Below are 19,302 nucleotides of genomic sequence, written 5' to 3'. Positions count from 1 at the left end.
AGGGGAGTGTGTGTGCTTATCTCAGATATTATAAATGAGGAAATAAATGATGAATTTCATAATCATTTTCAGTCGTGGTGTTGCATGATGATCCATATCAGAAATCATATTCTCAAATTACTACAGTTGTATTTGCAGTGATTACATTTCTTTTGTTATTTGTATCAATCTGCTAACACATGTTTGTACTTCTACTATTTCATACAGCTGTCTTGGTAGGTAAACTAAGTGGTGTCTGGTGTCAAAAAACATAGTAACATGTCAAATCTGAAGAAATATGAGAAGGCAAAATACACATAGAAACATATTCCGACTCTAAAAAGCTACTTAAATTCTAATCCACCACCGGCATGAAAAAGCTTGCTGTTTCCATTGAGAAATTGACATTTTGCATTCATACCATGCAACATGTGAGTTAATTAAGAGACAGACAGCTGCTCTTATATTAGATATATTGCATTTGACAAGTTTTTCAATAAGGATTTGTGTATTACTTCGATTCAATCTACTGTCTTTCTTTTTATTATTTTACAAATTGTTATTTTTACTTTGTTATATAACTGTACATTTAAATCTGAGTTTAATTACTTATCTGCATAACATGTATGCTACCTACTATGAGGTTAGATTGTTAATTGTAACATGGACACTAACAAACAACAAACAAAAAAACAACAAATACAAATCATTAATTCATTTTCCTTCGGCTTAGTCCCTTATTTATCAGGGGTTGCCACAGCGGAATGAACTGCCAACTATTCCGTGCATATGTTTTAAGCAGCGGATGCCCTTGAAAACTTGCTTCATATCTCATAAATAATGCTAGAACATAACATCAGATTTTCTGTCCACCCTTAACCTGAAAAAAGGTATATTGGGCAGCAATATGCTGACCTACTTACAAAACAGACTGAAACCATTTCAACCCACCCAGAAACATTTAGCATTAACAGATCACAACAATACTATATGCAAAACATTTACAATAGAACTTCATCTCAGCAATTTACCAAGTTCAGATAACTAAGATTTTATAAGTGAGATTTAATTTTCATTTGGTAGATTTAACCACTATATCTATGTAGATTAAAATCAAATATTGTATTTGTTTGTGATTTCACACACACACGCACGCACACACACTGGAAACAAGGCTGCCAGCAGTTGGCTGTTTTTTGCTTGTTGTAGCTCTTTGAGTTTCACTTATTTATAACCAATTTGACATTATTTCTGTCAGATGTTTAAAAAAGCTGGTTTTGAGAATAAATAAAATGTTTAGGCTACATATTTTGCTTACTCGTTGAATAGTGTTTGCCACACCGGACTCTGCCTTGAAAATAATAGCTGTAGCGCTGTTGGCTGCGTATGAAGATGAGAGGAAATCCCCATGTGGGTGTGAACTAGGCAGCGCGGTTAAGTTGGTTTTGTAAGAGTAAGAGGTTTTTGAGTTATTGCCGTGTATCACCGTGTATCACTGAATGTGTCAGGATTATCGAAAACAAAACCAACTTAACCGCGCTGAACTAGGCTTACTTTTCTCAGTGCTGGACTGCTTCATTTCCACAGACTCGAGAGGTGGAGAAGTCCATTGACCAAGTCAAGATGACAGCTATTTTTATATTCCTCGGTAAGCTTTTTGAATAATCTGTAGGCTATTTGTTTATGTACTAATACCTTTTACAGCTAGCTTACTTTGTTAAGGTTATGCTCTGACCTGACGCCGTTAAACGTTACCAATCTACGATTTATGACTTCACTGAAAAAACGTTTTCACACGACTTTTTACAGTATTACAATCTTCTTCATGTTAGTTTCACTTTAGCTAATAATTTTAACATTGTCTGAGGTGTGGAGAAATACCTTATACACGCACGTCATATAGGCTACAGCGGAAATCTTGCTCTCTTTTGAGGGGATAATGCTGTCAAAAGGGCGTTTGTCTGCTTGTGTTGTGATGTACAATTGAAATGAAGGTACACAACTGTTCTTATAAAAAGACGCATAAGTGTTGGACAGCTCCTTTATTACAATATCTATGTAAAACAATATTACTGGAAAGGCAAAGTGATTTTTATAAATAATTTCCATATTACAACAAATCATCATTTAAAAGCATATGCTTAAAGAAACTCAAACATTAATTTTTAAGTTCTATAATGCAAAACAGCTGATAAGACACTAACAGTATTGTAAACTAAACATTTAAAGCATTTTTAATAATCATTTGCTAAGCATTTTCTGATATATATATATATATATATATATATATATATATATATATATATATATATATATATATATATATATATATATATATATATATATGAATAAATATATAAATATATTTTCATTATTGATATCCGCACCTTTTGGCATGTGCTTTTCACTATGTACGTGAGCTGGCAAAAGTCCTGCATATGCGAAGTGTTCAATCAAACATTGTGCATATCTTGTTACAATACTTTTGCATCATTCTGTTTTTTATTTTAAAATTAAGTAAATTAAATGAAATTTTAAGTAATTACAAAGGTATTGTGTAAAAATTGGAGGGAAAAAAAGTTTATATTGTAAATGGGAGACTGTGTTTCTGTAACATTTTTGTGAAAGTGTTGTGAAATGTTTAGCTAAAATAGATCTTTTGATTTATGTTTAAGTGTTTTTTATTCTTTATTGTAAATTGAAAAGGTGAATTTACATAAAAATAAACTTTTTTAAAAACATTGTTTAAAAATGTATTTGATATTTTATATTTACTGAAAAAAACGGACACCTTTTGAATATAGTAAAATGCATTTAAATAGTTCTTGAAGGAACACATTTGACACCGTTAAGGTACAAAGTGTCTTCTCACTGTAGTGGTACCTTCATGGATCACATTTGTACATTTGATGAAGATACAATATTGTATCAGCAGGTTTTTAAAACCAAAGGTACACTTTGGTTTCCTGTAGTACAAATCATGTCCTTAAAAATAAAAACTGCACTGGCACAAATTTGTTTCTTTGTCTTAGTGTACAATTCTGTTCCATAAAACAGTACCACCTCAGTGACAAGGGTTTGTACCTTCTTTGGCACAACATTGTAGCATTTTTTCTGAGAGTTTACTATTTGGCACCATTTGTGTCCCCAAGGCATTATATGGTACAGAATATTTTAAAATGCAATTAAAAAAATTCCTTTAAGCTTGTCTGATAGGATTATCTAAAAATAGGATAAAATAATTACTCTAATTTCAGTGCAAGTAGCTCACAGGTCATGTATGCTCATGTTCAGTTACAAATATAACTTAAAAAAATCTAATAAATACTATACTTTTCATTGATTTTGTATTGTCAGAAATATAATACATCTCACCAAATACTATGTTTTTTAAATAATTCAAATATATATTAATAAAATTGTTAATTAAACTTGTGTCCCTGAAATGAATGCATTGCATCACTGAGATATGCAGTCTCAGCTTGCATCATCAAAGCTGAATCTAGATACTATTGGCTACTAGCGCCACATCTGATTGGGTTTAAATGGAATGCCATAAACCCTTGAGCACTTGGGAACTACACTTGTATCACTGTTAAGCCCACTAGCGCCCTCTGTCAAAATTGAGGGATGGAGTCAAGTGTATGTTTGTATGCTTCATTCACTTGATGAAGTTGAATTTAAAATGGCAGCAGGAATTCCCCCAGGAAAGGCGGCACAGTGGCTAAGTGGTTAGCACTGACGCCTCACAGCAAGAAGGTCACTTGTTTGAGTCCTGGCTGGGCCAGTTGGCATTTCTGTGTGGAGATTGCATGTTCTCCCTAAGTTTGAGTGGGTTTCCTCCTGGTGTTTATGTTTCCTGCAGTCAATGTAGTTGAGGAACAAACATGTTGTATGGGGTTTTAACAGAGAGAATATTTTTTTCAACACTTTTCTAAACATAGTTTTAATAACTCATATCTAATAACTTTATTTTTTTCTAATAATTTGTTTTATCTTTGTCATGATGACAGTAAATAATATTTTCTTAGATATTTTTCAAGACACTTCTACACAGCTTAAAGTGTCATTTAAAGGCTCAACTAGTTTAATTATGTGCGAAAGGCTGCAAATAAGAGACTGTAACAGTGATATAAAGCAGTGCCTTACTCTGAATCGCGGGGACTTTTATTATGGCGCATTGCCGTGCATTGATGTGGAGTGCTTCACAGTTCGGGGCACTTCCGATTTCTCCGTGAATCAGTCATTACCAAGTGTGCCGCAAGCCTACGTTTGAGTGAAGGTTTCGGCCGTTAGATCGCCCCCTGGGGGCTGGCTGCAGTACAAGTCATAAAGCCCGCCTCCTCCGTGTTAATGAAGGAGACTTGAGCCCAAATAAAAAAAAATATTACACTTGCAATAAAATGTCCCGAAAGATAGTTCTGGTCGATTAAGGCACTGGTTATTGTGCTGAAATAGGTGCAGATCTTCATTTTTGTAAACAGTTTGTTTTTAGCAGTAATTTAATGCTGGGCGTGTCATCGTGATTGACAGCTGTGATTGACAGTATCTCAAAGCAGTGCGTCTGAGCTTCGGCAGGAGACTGAAGTAGACTGAAATGTTATTATTCGATTTCTGTGTTATTTTACCATGACAAAATGAGTTCAGCAGTAAACTATAGTTTCTGACATACATGATCCTGGTGGAACACTGTTTATTCGCTAAATTCAGGGCTTTTTTCGGGCTTTATTAGTTTGCTGATACACGCCTAGCCACCCAGATAGCAAAACACAGTTCCGGCTAGATTCTCGCCTGCCGGAGACTTATCTCTTAGAGCTCAGACTGACTAATGTTACCTCTGCTGGACCTACTCCGGATGCCTGGACTCACTGCCCGATTCCAGTCCGAGTCAATCGAGCCAGATGCGGCGGCCGAGCGAGCAGGCGCTGCCGCATGCGAGCCGGAATCAGCCCGCGACGCCGCGAGTAAGTTATGCGCTGCGGCCCGGAGCTGGCGCGATTGAATATATAAAACCCTCATATTTGTTAACGTTATTACATCCATTTGTGTTGATATGACAGCAAACGCATGCTGAGAAGTTCGGGGGCGTAGTTGATTTTACATAAAGCGTTTGATTGGATGCTCGACTCTGCTCATTTTCGCGGCTCCTCCTCTGGCTCCATCAGACAATCCTTCTGCGCATGTCTGGCTCCAATTTCAGCAGTCTTATGCGACAGTTTGTGCCCGTCAAGCAGGCGTTTTGCCCTCAAGGTGTTCAATGGGAAAAAGGGCTGTCGCGTCGTCCATATTTTTTACAGTCATTGGTCATTACGTTCACTCAACGAGGAGAGAAACGAGCCGAGCGAAGTCTGGAGACTCACGGCTGTATATGATTGCTGTTTGTTCCTGTTAGTTTATAAAACTGTGTGCGTCCAGAGGAAAAGTGAGTACTGTGCATTCTGACTGAGTTTAAGGACATTACTGGAGGACTGTTTAAGTTTGAGTATGCAAAGCTGACATTATGAGTGAATGCTAATAAGGCCTATATCGTGAGGGAGCTCACATTCAGTTAAACTGTTATATTACAAGTTGTTTGTTATGTAGTCAAATATTTTGTTCATTTATCTTAAATACTGCCTTATGTTCACATTTGGGGATGCCAGTAGTTAATGTAATTATGTCACATGTATGTATTGTGATTTATCTGTATTGTGGATGGAGTAATAAGCACACAATAACAAATATGTTCTTTATTCTGTTTATTTACAGACCACACACACACACAAACACCACACACTGCTCTACAAGTTCATACATGCATAGATGTATGCAAAGTTGGATCTATGCCGTCTTTAAGGAACATTTAAGCACAAGGCAATACAATCATCATCATCCAGCATCCATGCCCATTCCATGTATGTTGTTAGAAGACGTTACCGTAAAAGTTACAACTGGCTCCCCCTCTGCATATGACTGTAATCAATAAATCATTCAAGTATATTCCTTCTCCGGCTTTGGTGTTCTAACCAACACACCCAGACCAACTCAACTCCCCTATTCAAGAGCTAGCTATTACAGTCCTGAGCTATTCTCATTAACAAATTAGGTTAACTAGGCAGGTTAGGGTAATTAGACAAGTTATTGTATAAGGATGGTTTGTTTTGTAGACATCGAAAAAATATACAGTAGCTTAAAGGGGCTAATAATTGACCTTTACATTTATATATATATATATATATATATATATATATATATATATATATATATATATATATATATATATATATATATAAAACTGCTTTTATTTCAGCTAAATTAAAACAAACAAGAATTTTGCTAGAAGAAAAAATATTATCAGACATACTGTGAAAAGTTCCTCGCACTGTTAAACATCATTTGGGAAAAATTTTAAATAAAAAAAAAATTAAAAATCACAGGGGGGGCTATAATTCTGACTGTATATAAGTGTATATCAAAGAAATTAGTATTGTGTAAAAAAATAAATAAATACATTCGTTGTTACTTTCAATGACATCTGGCTTGTTTAAAGTAGCCTATGCTTCAGTATGTTTATTTTTGTAACAGTAAAATTGAACCATGATTGTTTTGTGCATTGTCTGTTTCAGTTGTGCATATGCTGCTGTGCATTGCACAGACTTCAGCAACTGATGTCCTGCACTGCGTAGGAAAGAGTCAAAGTGATGGACAGATCCACCTTACAATGCTGCATAACATTACAAAGGACTCCAGTGATTGTGAGACACAATTGCTTGTTAATGTACGTATCTTATGAAATCATACAATGACAATACCTTAACATAACATTCAAACAGCTAATATTAATGAAGTTTAACCATCTATAAAGCAAACTTAGGAAATTTTTTTAATTAAAGCTGGAATTTGACAATAATACTGATACTTTGTGTAATGGAAAAAGTGACCGTGCACATCAGTTCCCCTTTTTATCAGTGATTTTAAGACAGCAGTTTATTACCTTTAAGCTTCAGAGTGGTTGGGTGATGCAACAAAACTGACTCAGAGCTGTATTTCTATCTTCAAAATCAAAGTTATCTTCAGCTTTGTCAATGCTGGCACATGCACAGACATGTAGAGAACGTTCGAGGTTACAGAAGTAACCCTTCGTTCCCCGAGGAGGGGAACGGAAGTGCTATAGGTGGATTTGATCTTCGAAAATCCACGTATGGGAGGATTCGGTTCAGAAGCCGCTTGTCTGAAAGAGTATTGAACGGGCCAATGAAAGCCAATTAATTGGCAGCGTAAGCTTGCGCAGGTGTGCTTCATTGCCAATTATCCCAGCAAATAAGTACACCTGGAGCGAGCAAACGCCGAGAAAAAGTATAGAAAAAGTGGTTAGTGGAGAGGGAAAAACAGCACAACGCTGATCTGGCAAATTACGGGGGTCTTCTATGCGAGAGACGCACCATTCAGTGAATAGACTCCACTTCAGGGCATAGGCGCGCTCGGGGAGGGGGCTCTAGCCCGAGTGACGGTATTAACCACCGCAATCGGAGGTTACCTAAGTCTTCCTCGCGTCTAAGGACCTCCAAAGATCGGCGAGGGTGTTAGATGGTGCCCTGTCCCTGAGAGAGTAGGTGCTCTCTCGAAGGGAACTGCTAGGGGGGAGGGCTATCGCGAGGAGGGAAAGCTCTGACATCCAGGTCTGGTTGACCCAGAGGGGCGCAATCAGCAACCTGTTCCTCGTCCTCGTCCTCCCTGACCTTGCACAGTAACTGTGCGAGCAGGCTCACTGGGGGAAACACGTATTTGCGCATACCCCGAGGCCAGCTGTAAGCCAGTGCATCCGTGCCGAGAGCACTCGGTCAGGGAAAAGAACAACTGGCAATGAGCGATCTCGGTGGAAGCAACAGATTGATCTGGGCTTCCCCGAATCGCGCCCATATCAGCTGAACAGACTCGGGGTGGAGTCTCCATTCTCCAGAACGTAAGGCTGCTGTGAGAGCGCATCGGCTGCACGGTTGAGCTTGCCTGAATGTGAATGGCGCGCAGCGATTTCAGCTGCAGATGACTCCAGAGGAGCAGACGGCGGGCGAGCTGACACATGAGGCAAGAGCGCATACCCCCCCATACGGTTGATAAACGCCGCCACTGCCATACTGTCCGTCCTGACCAGCACGTGTTGCTGCTCCAGCACCGGAAAAATAATGGTGGAGAGCGAGGAACACTGCCAACAGCTCCAGGCGATATACCAATGCAACTGGGAACCTTTCCCCAGATCCGCATGCCCGCAACGCACAGTCCCCCAGCCCGTGTTGGAAGCGTCTGTTGAAACGACAACAAGACTGGACGCCTGTCCTAGAGGCACTCAGGCCTGTAGGAACGAGGGGTCGCTACAAGAGCTGAGGGCGCGGCGACACAGCGCAGAAACAGAGACTTGGTGTGCAGCGCGTGCCATGCGCGTCTGGGGACTCGATCGTGAAGCCAGTGCTGAAGTGGTCTCGTATAGAGTAATCCGAGCGGCGTGAAGTGGCTGCGGATGCCATATGCCCCAGGAGTAGGGTTGTAACAATATACCGGTATGACGTTTTACCACGATTTGAACGTGCACGATTATCATACCATGAACAATTGCATATCAACGGTTTTAACCCTTAAAGACCGAGACAGTCGCCCGCGGCTAAAAATAAGTATTGCTCTTAAATGTTTAATAACTTTTGATCCGCTGATCCGATTCATACAATTCAAAGATTGGCATAAAGAAGAGAATCTCAGCTTTCCAGTGATGTATCAGATAACATTCGCGGACTTTCAGCGGCTCCGGAATCAGTGCGGTTACGTCATCAACATTTGACAACGCTGATTTGACAAAGAAACGCTCGTCACTGTGTCTCCGGACAAATCAGACATGATACATTGATGCATTGTCCCTCCTCCATGCCCAGATTGGTTCAAACTCGCTATATCACAACCAATAAGCATAGGTTTCGCTTTTGTTTGTGGACCAAGCTTTTTGAACAACACGGAATGAGAGATAGGCATACATTTATGCACGGCTAAATAAAACGCAAAAAAAAAAAGTTTTGCATGAAATAATTCTCATACTAAGTACTTTTGCATGCACAGCAGCACAGAAACATGACAAAACAGTGACACAGCAAAGACGAACTGCTGCTCTTGGTGTTTTCAAAAGACGCAAATGAAGATGCAGCTGTTTGTCTGCATTGCAGACAACCATATCCAAATCCATATCGATAGACAACCATATCCATGCTGGCACATAAAACCTAGGGATGTTCCATATTGAATCTAGTTTCGTTATGTAACTATTTATAGTATAGTAAATATTTATATCTATTTTTTACTGAGGATTTGCACCATGTTTATTTGGACTTTATTTGGACTTTGACACATTATTTATTATTTTCTTATTTTTATTTGTTCATTGTAAGCGGTGTTGTTTATAGAAACTAAAAATATATTATTTGGAAAAAGTCAAATTTGCTTCACTGTTCTATTATTTTGTAACATACTGTATACCGCGAAACCGTCAAACCGTGGTATTGTTTTAGACGATTATCATACCGTAAAAAATTCATACCGTTACAACCCTACCCAGGAGCCTCTAAAATAGTTTCAGTGGGACCACTATTTTACTGCTGAGCTCTCTCAGACAGTACAGCATCAGCTAAGCGCGCTCTCTGGAGAGGCGCGCTGCCATGGTAACCGAGTCCAGCTCCAGCACGAGAGAAGAGACCCTCTGCACGGGGGCGAGTTTGCTCTTTTCTTGGTTGACCTGAAACCCCAACAGGTGGAAGTGCCGGAGCACTTTGTCTCTGTGCATTATCAATTGCTCCGAGAGTGGGCAAAAATCAGCCAGTCGTTCAAGATAATTGAGTATGCGGATGACCGCGAGCCGAAAGGGTGCTAAGGCACCCCTAAAGCAGAGAGAGGCCGAAGGGGAGGACTTTGTATTGCCAAGCTCGACCTTCAACGCAAATCGCAGAACTGACGGTGGCGGGGAAAAGTGGAGACATGGAAATACGCATCCTTCAGGTCTAATGCTGCAGACCAACCCAGAGGACGAACGCACCGGAGAATGCACTTCTGTATGAGCATTCTGAACGGCAGCTTGTGCAGACAGCGGTTCAAAACGCGCAGATCTAGGATTGGCCGTGACCCACCGCTCTTTTGGGCACGATGAAGTGTGGGCTGTAAAACCCGCTCTCCATCTCGGCTGGAGGGAGCGGCTCGATTGCATCATAGGCCAGGAGGACAGCAATCTCCTCTCGCAAGACAGGGGTGGACAGGGGGCTGACCCTGGTGAATACACACCCGTGACTTGGGGGGCCGTTTCGCAAACTGAATCGCATAGCCAAGTCTGATTGTGCGTATGAGCTAACCAGGCAAGCAGAGCTCTCGCTAATGGACTTATCGCTACAATCGCTGACATACCAGCAGTGGGGCAGCGCGGAGTGGGTGTGCTGATCCGGGAAGCGTGCGGGTCCCACTGAAGAGCTGGAAGGTGGGCACCTTCGGCGAGGAGCAGGTATTGATGGCATGGCGGGCTTACGGACCCGCCGATAAGACATCACCCATCAGACTGCTCTCTCACCGCCTCGAATTCCTGGGTGAATTCACAGACGGTGTCGCCGAACATGCCAGCTTGGGATATAGGGAAGTCAAGAAAGCGGACTTTGTTGACTTCGCGCATATCAGCCAGGGATGGTGCTCCTGGATCACTAGTGTGGACATCTTCCTCCCCAACGCACACGCAGTGGACTTAGTAGTCCGAAGAGCTTAGTCAGCTGCGGTGCGAAGCTCATAAGCCTGAGTTGGACCCACCCTCATGCAGCTCGGCCAGCGCCTGCGCTTGGTAGCGCTGGTAGGTGGCTATTGCATGCAAGGCGGAAGCAGCCTGGCCCGCAGCCTTGTAAGCTCTAGCTCCGAAGGAGGCAAATAACTTACAGGCTTTGGACGGGAGACGAGGCGGACCCCGGCCAAGAAGAGGCGCCGCGCGGATTGACCGCCATCGCGCACTCAACCTAAGGAATCGCCACATACCCCCTGGCCAAGAGTGGTGAGGGTGGAGGGACTTGCAGCACGAGCAGAAAAAAAGTGCCCTTCAAGTCCGTGTGAGCCTACTGTGCACCTTTGGGAAGAAGGGGACGCCTTGTCTGAAGCAGCCCGGGAAAGCACGGCTAACATGTCCGTTTCAGGATCCGTTTTGACAGCGCTCACCTGCCTGGAGGGGGCGAGCGGGTCTGGATCATCATCGGACAATGAAATCCCCCCCTCTGATGCCGCGGTGGACATCTGATCTCCGGTGTCATCGAGCGTAAGGGCTACCATCTGTTAGATGAATCCCTTCCCCCCCCGGAGCTTGGATGGAGCGCTTGGAGGAGCAGGAGGTCCGCAGGCCCGTGGGCGACGGATTATCTCTCGCTGAACCCTCAGATCTGACCGAGTGCCCTCTGCAGAGCAGGGGACAACTGGGGTGGTTTGCCCTTTTGCAAAGGCTAGCCGCAATCTTTCCTGCGCAACAGTCATGGCATCGCAATGACGACATGAACTGCCCGCGAGCAGCGCATTAACATGCTGGACCCCCAGGCATGCAACGCAGTGCCTGTGCCCATCATCCGAGGACAGGAAACCACCGCATCCAGAAACTCACAGTCGGAGCGCCGTCCTGAAAGTTGCAACTTTATACGCACCGCTCTGGAGGACCGGACCCAAAGAACGCCAGGCAAGGGAGAAACCCAGCTCGACCGTCTGCCGCTGCGTGTACACACTTTAGACCGGGAGAATGCTCTCGTTCGCTCGGAATCACTGGATCACAGCAGGAGGAACCCTCATCGACTCGATCAGAAAGTCTCTGAAGCGAAAAGGATGGCGTTTGCTCGCTCCAGGTGTGCTTATGTGCTGGGATAATTGGCAATGAAGCACACCTGCGCAAGCTTATGCTGCCAATTCATTGGCTTTCATTGGCCCGTTCAATACTCTTTCAGACAAGCGGCTTCTGAACCGAATCCTCCCACACTGGATTTTCTAAGATCAAATCCACCTATAGCACTGGAGTTCCCCACCCGAAGGGGAACTGAAGTTACATTACTCTCAGGCCCATAGGTGCTTCCCTAAATGCTACAGAAGGACTATAAAATATTCAATTTATATAAGTATAATATTACAAATATAATATACAATTAAGAAAAGTAGAAAGAGTGCAAACAAGTGAATCTAACAAACAGTGCAGTGCAAAAACAGCTTATCAGTCTGTTGAAATGACAGTAAGCTCTTTTGAAACGACAGAAAACTACTTCTACAAAAGCAGCCTTTTGTAGACGAGTTGTGACAAATTCACGCTAGCAGTGACTTTGTGGCTGTCTGTCACAATGAGGGGGGATTAAAAATGCTAATGGGCGTTCCCACCTTGAGGTCGCTTGTGTAACGCTTATGATGATATTTTACTGAGAGCAAATAAGTTTACGTGCTGCTAAAAATAAACTTTGTTCAGTTAGAACACTAAATATAAATTGAATCAGTATAAAATGTTTAATTACAAAGATAAGCAAGAAAAAAAGTGTGTTCACTGTCAATACGGCTATTTACCTCCTGCAAAAGTGGGTCTGTGTAGGTCTACAGCATGAAGAATATAACCGGCTGCTGCAGGAGCTAAAAGAGGATCATGTATGCTATACTGATGCTGGTATTGGCTGTCGCTCAAGAAAGTCGCTCTTCAATTGCATAAAGTTGAAGCACATCTACAGCCAATAGTCACTATCATTCGCACACCAGAGGTCAGTTACTCTCTATTAAAATGAACGGTCACTTGTTGCTTTGTCGCTGATTGTTGCTTATAGGCAGCATTCACATTAAGAGAGACAACCAACGACAAGTGACCATTCATTTCAATGGAGAGCTAGTGACCTTCAACTTTCCGTCAGCAACTTGCTGACCAAATGTGGGCATTTCAAGCAACAGAGAAAACACTTTTTTTCTTGCTCATCTTTAAGCATTTAATGTACTGATTCCATTTAGATTTAGTGTTTTCTTTGAACAATGTTTACATTCAGTGGCACGTAAACTTATTTGCTCTTGGTGAACATTATTTTAAACGTTACCCAAGCGACTTTAAGGTGAAAACGTGTACTAGTTCTACTAGTTCTCATCTACTAGACTTCAATCGCCATCCAGAGTGACAGGCAGGTACAAAGTCGCTGCTAATGTGAATTATAGTGTGAATGACACATTAGCTTGTGAACCAATACAGTAAAGTGATACTGACTAGTTCAATACACTACAACTCAAAGTGTCAGGTGGAGGTCAGTATGTGTGTGTGGTTGTGTTTACAGGTCTTGTTTTTAATTTAATGAAGATCTATATTGAATCTATATAATACATATTTATAATGATACTACACTTTATAATTAATCAAACAGAAATTCATGCATTTAAAAAAAAAAGGGCTTGACAAACAACTTGTTTTCATAGAATGTAAAAAAAAAGTGTTCTTTCAACATTCAGTTATAAAAGCTTCAGAGAAAAAAAAATGTTTAAATATGTTTATTCTTAACTTCGCCATCTCAACAACCTCCATTATTCTTTCCCTCTGCCTTTTCTGATCAGGATACACTGGTAGCATATTCAAGTGGTCAAGAAAGTAAATGCCAAAAGCCAGTTCTTAATATGACAACAAACACTGCCATCTTACAGAACTGGTCTCCACAACTAGAATGCTTAGTCATTTGCCTCAGTCTCAATGTAAGTGTTATACTGTTGTATGTTTTTTCATATTTATATATACTTCTAGGCCATTTGATAATATACATGAAGTGATTCTGCACTTGCTTTGATTATAATTTCTTTTTTTATGTATAATCCAGATCCATGAAAAGAAGCCATGCTTTTGTAAGTAATTGCTTTACTATATTCTAATTTGGCTGACTACATTTGTTTAGTTTTTTTTTTTAAATGCCTGTTTATTGTCAATATGATATTTTTTAATCTGTCTGCAACTTTAGCTCAAACAGCATTATTTAGCAATGTACTGCATCTAGTTCATGTGGGCAGTTCAGGGCATGGTAATATCAAACAATTAAAAAGAAAAGACTAAAAAGTCTTCAATTGTCCTAGTAATAGCTGTAAAATTCTTGCATTGCAGATAATGCCACTCCACTAAACTCGACTACACGTCCTGAAGGTAAGGGGTTTTAGATAACATTAGAAGTGGATCAAAACTTTCATTAAAGTTGTTCTAAATTTATTAAACAACACTCATTATTAGGATAATTTTGTAAAACATTTTAGACTGACTTCAAATATTGATTATATAGTTTAAGGATTAAGTGAAATTATTGTGTTGCATTCAATCCAAATACACTTCCCAAAGGTAAGATAAACTCCTTAATGCTTTAGTGCAAACTAAAATAAATAAATAAAACCTCTGATGAACAACAGTATATAGCGTTTGTTTAATGATTTATTTATGCATTGTAAAACACGCTGCAAAAATATACAGAAAGGACAACATAAACATGTAACAGTAAGCAAACACATTGACGAGTATTTTGAGCAAAAACAAAACAAACAAATAAATAAATAAATAAAAAATTTAAAAAACACTAGCTCAATCTTACATACAGAAAATACAGGTCTACAATGTGCTGACCAGAACTAGTATCCAGTACCAAGATGGGAGTTGGTGGGGTGGGGAACATATAGCATTAACAAAAATAAGCAATGCATATGATCATCAGCAGACGTTTTAACAGCTGTTTTTTAGCCTTCATGTGTGTTAATAAAATGCACATACAATAGCTAAAGCATGGGCAAAATGTTATTTGTTTTTTGGCCAAGTTATGGAATATCAAGGATTTTTGTTTATCATTTTAAATGTTACTTGATTTTATCAAAATGTAGATTTTTTTCTATACCGTTTCTTTATCTTGTGTTTTGTCAGTTGCTATGGTTAGTCTACTTTTCACTTCTCTATTTTCACTTTTTCAATTCTATTTCTTTCCCACTTGTCAAGCAGCAATCAAATAAAGCCACCTGTCTGTTCCTGTAAAAATACTGGCTGTGGCTTTTTTTATGTGTGCTCGGTGCTCAAGCAGATCCTTCTGGCTTTTGCATGAAAATGTCCTGATTGTTGCAGCCTAAGATCACTGATTATGCTACAAATTTTCTCAAAATATATTTGCAGCATTTTTTTCTATTGCTTTTCTGAAAACGTACACAAATTTACACTGTGCGGTGCCTATGACAACCCAAGGTGTCACACCTTGTCACATCTGATAAGCACTTTCTAAATGGGGATATAATGCTATTTAATAAAATAAAATAAAAAGAATGTGGACTGTTGGCAGAAATGTGCACGTTGTCCTGGCTGGGCAAAATCTGCAGCAATTTTGTGCCAATCGACTGACTTTGTGTTAAAATTACAGATCACAGAATTAGTAAATTCTGAAGAGACTGCTTGAAACAACAGCTGCATATTTTTTATTCATTGGAGGTCATAAATATTCCACTTTTAAGTCAGTGAAACCTTGGAAAATCAGGGAATTTGAAATTTGGCTTGGAGTGGGGTTTCCGAATATTAAGTGGAACCTTTATTGCAATGAGATCAGATTTCCTGTTCAAATATTCTTATATGTTCTATTCAATCTTAAAAAGGTAATTTATATTTCCACACCTCTGTTTTTGTTTTTCTCCTTCCCCCCAGTGGGTTCTTCCAACTGGAAAACTGGTGTTTGGATTGCGCTTGGACTGTCAGTAATTGCCGTCATCATCGTTGGCAGCATTGCACTTTATAAGAAAAGGTAGGGTTCTCGGCATGAACACGATAAACACATGACTTTGTCTATCGATACTGTAATTACTATAATTCTGTGTTTATATGCACAAATATTCTTGTACTAGATCTGAAGAGGACACTCTTTAATTCTGGTATGTACCATTAGTGCTTTTCAAAGTATTGTTGTTATGATGTGAATACTAATTCTGAATTCTAAACTTTGTACTACATTATATTAGTCAGTTTTAAATAATACAAACTGTAGTGACTAGTTATGGTTGTAAAAGGCTTTCCCTTTTCCTTTTAATCACAGGAAAGTTCATCATTGCACACAGACATCTTCATCTAATCTTCATAATTTATGATGAAATGTACTCTTATCTTATATAAATGTATTTGTGTTAGCTTTTAGCATCTTAGGGCTTCATAGCTTTTAGGATTTTTTTTTTCATGGCTCATGAATTGATCAGTGAAGCTACATAATAAAATAATAATATTAATTTTATATTAGGACAAAGGAGGACAAAAGATAATGATTTTATTGCAAATATAATAATGAATTTAGTGACATTTATGACATTTATACAAAACTATAATTATATATATTAGGGCTGCAACAACGAATTGTTTAAATCAATTAAAATCAATTACTAAAAGTGTTAGCTACAAATCTCATAATCGATTTGTCATGTTGTGCGATGCAGAGATGTTTGATTATTAAAAAAACTTGAGTTGAGTGCGAAATGGAATGAACGCACTCTGCCTCTCTCACGCACTGGTGCCAGCTGAGTTCGGCGCCTCAGTGACACGACAGAGCAAAAAAAAATGAGCAGAGGTAACATTAAAGGAAAGATACATGGCGAAGGCAGAGAAATCTGTGTGACCCTCCTCCTCCAAGGCGAGGGAGCATTTCACACTAAATAAACAAAAAAAGTGTTTTAACGGACCAATATGCAAAAGTGATGACGGGAGCACCACGGCAATGATCCAGCACCTGAAACGCAAACATGTTGTAGTGTTTGATGAGAAGAATTTCTGTTTAGTAGAGAGATTTTTTCTACACATTTCTAAACATATATCTAATAATATACATTATCGAATAATACATCTTAAAACATAAATATAACATACATATAAAATAATATAAAATCTTTGCTATGATGACAGTATATAATATTTGACCAGATATTTTTCAAGACAGTCCTATACAGCTTAAAGGGACATTTAAGAGCTTAACTTGGCCAATTAGGTGAACTAGGCAGGTTAGGGTAATTAGGCAAGTTAGTCTACAGAACAAACTATTGTTATACAATATCATTATTACATTTTATATTGCTTTTATTCTAGCTGTAATAAAGCAAGTTAGACTTTCTCCAGAAAAAAAAATATTATCAGTTGACTGTGAAAATTTCAAAACTTAATTTGGGAAATATTTAAAAAAGAGAAAAATATATTATTTATTATTATTATTATTATTATTATTATTATTATTATTATTATTATTTTAAATAGGATAAACATTTAACAGATTAAATGTGCAATTTAATCAGTTAATTTTCTATTGTCTATGTGTTGAGATGAATAGATTGTTGGTAATTAGCCTAGTAATTTAAATACTTACTGAGTAAGTAAGTTTCTGTTCAGACAAAGTAATTAGATAAGTAATTTAAATACAAATGTAATTGTATTAATTAGTAGTTAATTACTTTTATGAAGTAAATTATACCAACACTGATATTAATACACAAATTAAAAATGCATACTATGTATTATTATTATTATTATTATTATTATTATTATTATTATTATTATTATTATTATTATTATTATAGCTATCACTGGTCATGTCATTTTTTTTTAGAATGACGTATGATGAATTGTATGGCACTATAGTGAACGTTAAATAGATTAAAAGAGCAAGTATTTCTGTAATTGCTGCTGTGGAAGCAAAATGAAATGAAATGCTGTGCCAGTAAGTACACATGTCTAATGCAGCACTAGGTAAATCCACTCAGCTTCAGATATGGTCTTATAATCTGTCTGTGGTGCAAAAAAGGGTCTATCTATACTGAATTGTTTTCATGTGGTGTCCGTTTATAGCCTTGTGGCAAGTGAAATCGGCGCTGCTGTATTTAATCAGATTTGTATGATGCTAATGGCCAGTAGTTTGCTTATACATAGTGGTTCACAATCAACCTTTTCCTCATGCTTTCCTGTCTATGCATTTTATTCTTCTATACCAAAATTAAAGTATAAAAAGTGTGTTTGGTGCATGGATTGAAGAAAAATTATCAGATGTCTGTTTAAAGTTCTAAATGTGCTTAGCTTTTGTATTGTGCTGCTTTTTTAAACCATACTTTTGGTGTCCTGGTGCAAAATATTTTTTCAAGAATTCTACAAATAAAATTCTAAAAGTAAAATTCTGTGTTCAGCATGTTTATTTCACTGCACCTTTAAGCAGTTTAAGACAAGGCATGAGAAAACAACAGTTTTGGCGGATGATGACTTTCTGAAAATATGGGCTTTTATGTTATCTGATTAAAATAACACTCATATGATTTTTCATGGGGGGTGGGGGGTTGGGTCTGACATTAAAGTGATCTTTGAGATTCTGATTTTCATATTGAGACAGCACTCTCAAAATGCGGTCTAAGACTTTCTTTCATGCTCTATTATTAGCAAACTAATCAGCAAACAGCTTCTTAAACTACAAACTTGTTCAGAAAAATATGTCAAATTAAACTCAAGTATGCCGTGCATGCACAAATATCATAAAGGTCCCAGACACACTTTACAGATTCTAAACTATTTTTAAAGTAATAACATGTACACTACCGGTCAAAAGACTGGGGTCAGTTTGGTTTTTTTATGTATTTTTTTAAAGAAAATTATTATTTTCATCAAGGCAGCATTTATTAAATGTAAAAAAAAATGTAAATTGTTAAATATTTATTACAATTTTAAATGACTGCTTTCTTATTGTAGTCAGTTTCAAATAAAAGTATTACTACAGTCATTATTGCTTTTATTACTAAAACCATTAATAATAATAATTAATATTAGAGTGATTTCTGAAGGATCACGTTACTGAACACTGGAGCGATGAAGCTGAAAATTTATCTTTAAAATCACTGGAATAAATTATTAAATTCAATGATGTACTACTTTTGAACAGTTATTTTATAGTGCAATAACATTTCACAATTGTAAAAAAAAAATTACCTTATTTTTGATTAAAAAATTGCAGCTTTTGTTAGCAGGATAAACTTATTTTAAAAATCGTACTGACCCCAAACTTTTGACTGGTAGAGTATTCAAACAATTCAATTATGTAATTCTTGAGCATGATATTTATTAAACATGGACATTTTAATTTATTTAACAATAGTAATTTTAAATACCAAATGAAATAGATTATTGCAGAAATTGATTGAAAAAACATTTTTATTAAAAACTCCAGAAAAACTAAAAGACCAAAAGAATAGTTGTTAAACCACTTTATGCCACTAGAAAGCCTGTGACATCAATTTTTTCTAGAATTGTGGCCAACTTTGAACTACAAGGTGTCAGATTCT

At 38.2% G+C, this 19,302-nt stretch overlaps 1 protein-coding gene and 1 long non-coding RNA gene across 3 annotated transcripts in view; one reads left to right on the top strand and one right to left on the bottom strand.

The window, feature by feature from the left end:
- The window catches only part of LOC101883647 (uncharacterized), a 713,507-nt gene that overhangs the window by 541,909 nt on the left and 152,296 nt on the right, over positions 1–19,302 (bottom strand). The window lies entirely within an intron of this gene.
- Positions 1,210–16,931, top strand: LOC147840255 (uncharacterized). The gene is made up of 8 exons (XM_087286972.1): positions 1,210–1,627; positions 6,585–6,736; positions 13,561–13,695; positions 13,818–13,842; positions 14,096–14,134; positions 15,656–15,752; positions 15,853–15,879; positions 16,041–16,931. The coding sequence occupies exons 1-7, from the start codon at positions 1,603–1,605 to the stop codon at positions 15,872–15,874; spliced, it is 495 nt and encodes a 164-aa protein (XP_087143098.1). The 5' UTR covers positions 1,210–1,602; the 3' UTR covers positions 15,875–15,879; positions 16,041–16,931.

The sequence above is a fragment of the Danio rerio genome, chromosome 16 (genome assembly GCF_052040795.2).
Source record: "Danio rerio strain M-AB ecotype USA chromosome 16, GRCz13ab, whole genome shotgun sequence".
Classification (NCBI taxonomy): domain Eukaryota; kingdom Metazoa; phylum Chordata; class Actinopteri; order Cypriniformes; family Danionidae; genus Danio; species Danio rerio.
This window is presented reverse-complemented; position numbering and strand designations above follow the sequence as displayed.